The sequence below is a fragment of the Lithobates pipiens genome, unplaced genomic scaffold, assembly GCF_037356315.1.
Source record: "Lithobates pipiens isolate NorthernLeopardFrog02 unplaced genomic scaffold, aLitPip1_a1.2 Scaffold_96, whole genome shotgun sequence".
NCBI classification, from domain to species: Eukaryota; Metazoa; Chordata; class Amphibia; order Anura; family Ranidae; genus Lithobates; species Lithobates pipiens.
Window position 1 is genome coordinate 595,086 of NW_027507919.1, and position 4,640 is coordinate 599,725.

At 42.5% G+C, this 4,640-nt stretch overlaps 1 protein-coding gene across 1 annotated transcript; it reads left to right on the forward strand.

Annotated features, from left to right (window-relative positions):
• Positions 1–594: 594 nt before the first annotated feature.
• Positions 595–3,760, forward strand: LOC143973765 (E3 ubiquitin/ISG15 ligase TRIM25-like). Its single transcript, XM_077474610.1, has one exon. It carries the CDS (start codon positions 630–632, stop codon positions 2,580–2,582), a length of 1,953 nt encoding a protein of 650 aa, XP_077330736.1. The 5' UTR covers positions 595–629; the 3' UTR covers positions 2,583–3,760.
• The last annotated feature ends 880 nt before the right edge of the window (positions 3,761–4,640 follow it).

Genomic DNA, 4,640 nt, shown 5'->3' on the forward strand with positions numbered 1-4,640 from the left:
AGACTAAAAGATCTCTTCGAGCATTTTGTGCTCCATTCTATGACACATTACTCCATGTGTATTCTTATCTGTGAAACCACTGACCTACTGACCTTAAGTCATAAACTCTGGACATGGAGAACAACTGGTACAAAAATGACCTTCACACACCGAACTATTTCAAGATCTGTCTTATGCTGAGCTAAGTGAGCTAAGTCAAAGCTTAAAAGGGGACACAAACAGCATAAATACAGACCTTGGTTATAAAGCCAAATTAATACAATTATTCCACACTCAGTTAGGGGTGTACTGACTTTTGTTGCCAGCGGTTTAGACATTAATGGCTGTGTGTTGAGTTATTTTGAGGGGACAGGAAATTTACACTGTTATACAAGCTGTACACTCACTACTTTACATTGTAGACAAGTGTCATTTCTTCAGTGTTGTCACATGAAAAGTTAGGAGAAAAGATTTACATAAATGTGAGGGGTGTACTTACTTTTGTGAGATCCTGTATTATCTGTGTCCCTCTGTATAAGGAATCCTATGACTACGTGTCTCGGTGTCAGCCCCTCCCTGTGTAGGAATGTACAGAACTGGTAATGAGTGTCAGATACGTTCAGTGTCACTTCTCTCTTCTGCTCTCAGCGATGGCGTCTGCAGATCTGAGGAAGGAGCTGGAATGTTCCGTCTGTCTGAACATTTATACAGATCCTGTAACCCTGAAATGTGGACATAACTTCTGCCGGGACTGTATTGGTCGTGTGTGGGATACACAGGAGAGGTCTGGAGGTCATTCCTGTCCTGAATGTAGACAAAGCTTCCAGAAACGTCCCGTCCTTGAGAGGAACATAACACTACGGAACATAGTGGAGAATTTCCTGTCCACCCATCCGGATCAGGAGGAGTCCGGGGTCTTCTGTACTTACTGTATTCACACTCCTGTACCTGCTGTCATATCCTGTCTGCATTGTGAAGCTTCTCTGTGTGACAATCACCTGAGAGTCCACAGCAAGTCACCAGAACACGTCTTATGTGACCCCACCACTTCCCTGGAGAACAGGAAATGCTCCGTCCATAAGAAGATCCTGGAGTATTACTGCACTGAGGATGAGACCTGTATCTGTATGTCTTGTTGTCTGATTGGAGATCACATCAACCATAAGAAGGAATCTCTGGATGAGGCCTCTGAGATGAAGAAGAAGAAACTGAGGAATGTTCTGCAGAAACTGATGACAGAGAGAGAGGAGATGGAGAAAAGAGTCCAGAGTCTGCAGGAACACGGGAGGAAAGTACAAGGAGAAGCAGATGATGAGACAGAGAGAGTCACTGTCCTGTTCAGAGACCTCAGGAGACGTCTGGAAGACCTGGAGAAGAGAGTCCTGAGGGAAATCTCCGGGCAGGCAGAGCGGATCTCCGGGATAATCAATGATCTGGTCCAGGATCTGGAGATAAAGAAGGAGGAGCTGTCCAGGAAGTTGCGTCACATTGAGGAGCTGTGTAACGTGACGGATCCACTGACTGTCCTACAGGAATCAGACACAGGTGACTTGTGTGATACTGAGGATGGAGATGATGAGGACAGAGAGAGACATGATAAACTCCTCCATGATGGGGGGGATCTGGATGTGGGGGGGATCTCACACACATTACACACAGGTCTATCTGATATCATGTCTGGGGTAAATGTACAGAAATGTCCAGGCACACATGTCTATCCACATTCTACTACAAAGGGTGAAGGTCACATCAATGCTGAACCATCCAGGAGACCTCCCCAACCCTCCCCCACCATACAACCATCCCAGGGACCCCCCCAACCCTCCCCCACCATACAACCATCCAGGGGACCTCCCCAACCCTCCCCCACCATACAACCATGCAGGAGATGTCCCCAACCCTCCCCCACCATACAACCATCCAGGGGATCTCCCCAACCCTCCCCCACCATACAACCATCCAGGGGACCTCCCCAACCCTCCCCCACTATACAACACTCACACCTCCAGGCTGGAGGACCAAATATTGGGGCTGTACAGAAAACATGGGGGGTGTCGGGGGTTACAGACATATTACTGGATGTGAGGACAGCTGGTAATTATCTACATATATCAGATGACAGGAAAACTGCATCCTGCACATTATCACATCAGAATCGCCCAGAAACACCAGAGAGGTTTGAGGATCGTCAGGTGATGAGCAGTCAGAGGTTCTCCTCAGGGAGACATTACTGGGAAGTGGATGTCGGGGGGTCAGGGCACTGGAGAGTCGGGATGTGTTACCCCAGTATAGACAGGAGAGGAGGTCAGTCAGTGATTGGAGATAATAAGAAGTCCTGGAGTTTGGAGGGGGTGAGGGGGTTGTGGGGTATTCGGCTCTCAGTGATACATGACGGTAATGAGACCCCATTACCCGGCGGTGTCCCCAGTGGGAGAGTCAGGATAGATCTGGATTATGAGGCCGGGCGGATCTCCTTTTATGATCTGTGTGACCCGATCCGACATCTCCACACCTTCACCACCACCTTCACTGAGCCCCTCCATGCTGGGGTATGGGGGGGATTTGGAGGTCGTATACAGATATGTGGGGGGAATCAGAAGTGAGAGATCTGCCCAGAGACATCACAAGGTGGATGATCTGATTGGTGATTGGTGGAATACTCATCCAATAGGAGGAAGCAGAGGACAGGAAACATGAGGGATTTATTTATAAAGCTGCAGGTTCCGGGGCCGTCATCTTCATCCTAAACCTCACTCCACTACCTAGTGTGTCACTGACCAGGAACAAGCATGCAGGAGGTCAGATTGTTCAGCCTTCACTGGCTGCATGCTTGTTCTAAGTCAGTGATACACTACATAGTGTAGCCAGGATCAGGATGACGCCCCTGGGGTCTCCACCATCACTGTCTATCTATAGAAGAAAGGGCTATTTTTGGATGGAGTAGGGGAGGATTAGAACCTCTGTCAGATTTTTTTTCTGCTATCTGGGGCTCCATTAGAGAGATTTCCCCTCACTTCCTGTTCCTGTGACAACATTTCCCCAGACAGGAAGTGAGGGGAACTCTCCAACAGCAACACAGACATAAATAAAAATCCTTTTCTTTAGTAGAGTAGGGGAAGGATTAGAACCCCTGTCAGGTCTTTATTTCTGTCTGTGTCCCTGTTGTAGATTTTCCCTCATTTCCTGTCTGATAAAACATCGTCACCAGGACAGGAAGTGAGGGGAAATCTCTCCAATGGAGCTCCGGATAGCAGTAAAAACCTGACAGGGGTTGTAATCCTCCCCCACTCCATCCAAATCTAGAACAATAGGATTTGTATAGACACACACTTTAATATCCACAATGAGAATTCCTACATTTCTGTCCTCACAGGTTCCTTTACATGACCAATCCATGGATCTGTGATTGCTCCTCCCCCTCACTGTGATTGGCTGTGATGATTATCACTATGAATACAGCCATTGCTAGTCTTGTTCCTATTGGTTATGATGTGGAGGGGGCGGGGATTGTGGTGTGGTAGTGTAGACAGGTGACGGGGGAGAGGTATACAGTCTCAGGAAGTGGAAATCCTCGGCTCTATATATGGGAATATTGATCAATGATTGGATATAGATATAACAATCAGACAGATTTGACTTCTACTAGTATAGCACAGACCCGAGACTGGTCCTGCTGCTTGATCCCAGGTAGACATGTGCACTGCCAATACATTTGTTCGGTTTAATTTTTTTTTTGCTTTTTTTGGGAATTCAGAAATTAAAAAATTTGGAATTCGGAAATCCGAAAATTCGGCCTTTTGAATTTTTGATTTTCTAATTTTCTAATTTAGAATTTTAGAATTTTCAAACTCCGAATTTTAGAATTCCAAATTTTTGAATTGCCAAATTTTCAAATTTTTGGTATTCAAAAATTCAGAAATTCAAAAATTTGAAAATTCAATAATCTGAAAAAGGAAAGAAAATCAGTAAAATTCGAAATAATTACTAAAAATAACTATTAAATTATAGGTATTGGAATTTCCTTTAAAATTTGGCTGTTAATGAACATAACAAATACAAATTTACGAATTATCCGAAATAACAATTGCTGCATTTAAACAAATAGAATGGAACAAATAATAATAAAAAGGTTTTATTATTAATGTTATTTATTGATATTAAATCATTAATTTCCAATATTTTAGATATGGCATTCATTATTTCTGATAATTGGGATAAATTCATACTTGTTACGTTCACTAACAGCCAAATTTGAAACGAAATTTTAATACCTATAATTTGATAGTTATTATTAGTTAGTTATTGTTTGAAATTTTGGGGCTTTCAAATTTTCGTATTTTATTCTTTTGAATTTTCAAATTTTAATTCTTATTTTTGGATTTTAAAATTTCCAAATTTTATAATTTTACAATTTCCTAATTTAGAATTTTACACTTTCAGAATTTCCAAACTTCTGAATTTTACGAAATTTAGATTTTCCAAAGTACCGATTATCCGAACTACCAAATTTCTGAATTTCCATCATTTAGAATTTGCAATTTCTGATATTTTCCAATCTCTGAAATTTTTCAATTTCCGAATGTCAAAATCCCGAAATTTCGAATTTCTGAATTCTAAAATTCCAAATTTCCGAATTTATGAATATCTGAATTTCTGAAATT

What these genes read in the sequence shown, in the direction of transcription:
- LOC143973765 (XM_077474610.1), top strand. Translation starts at nt 630, where the DNA reads ATGGCGTCTGCAGATCTGAGGAAGGAGCTGGAATGTTCCGTCTGTCTG.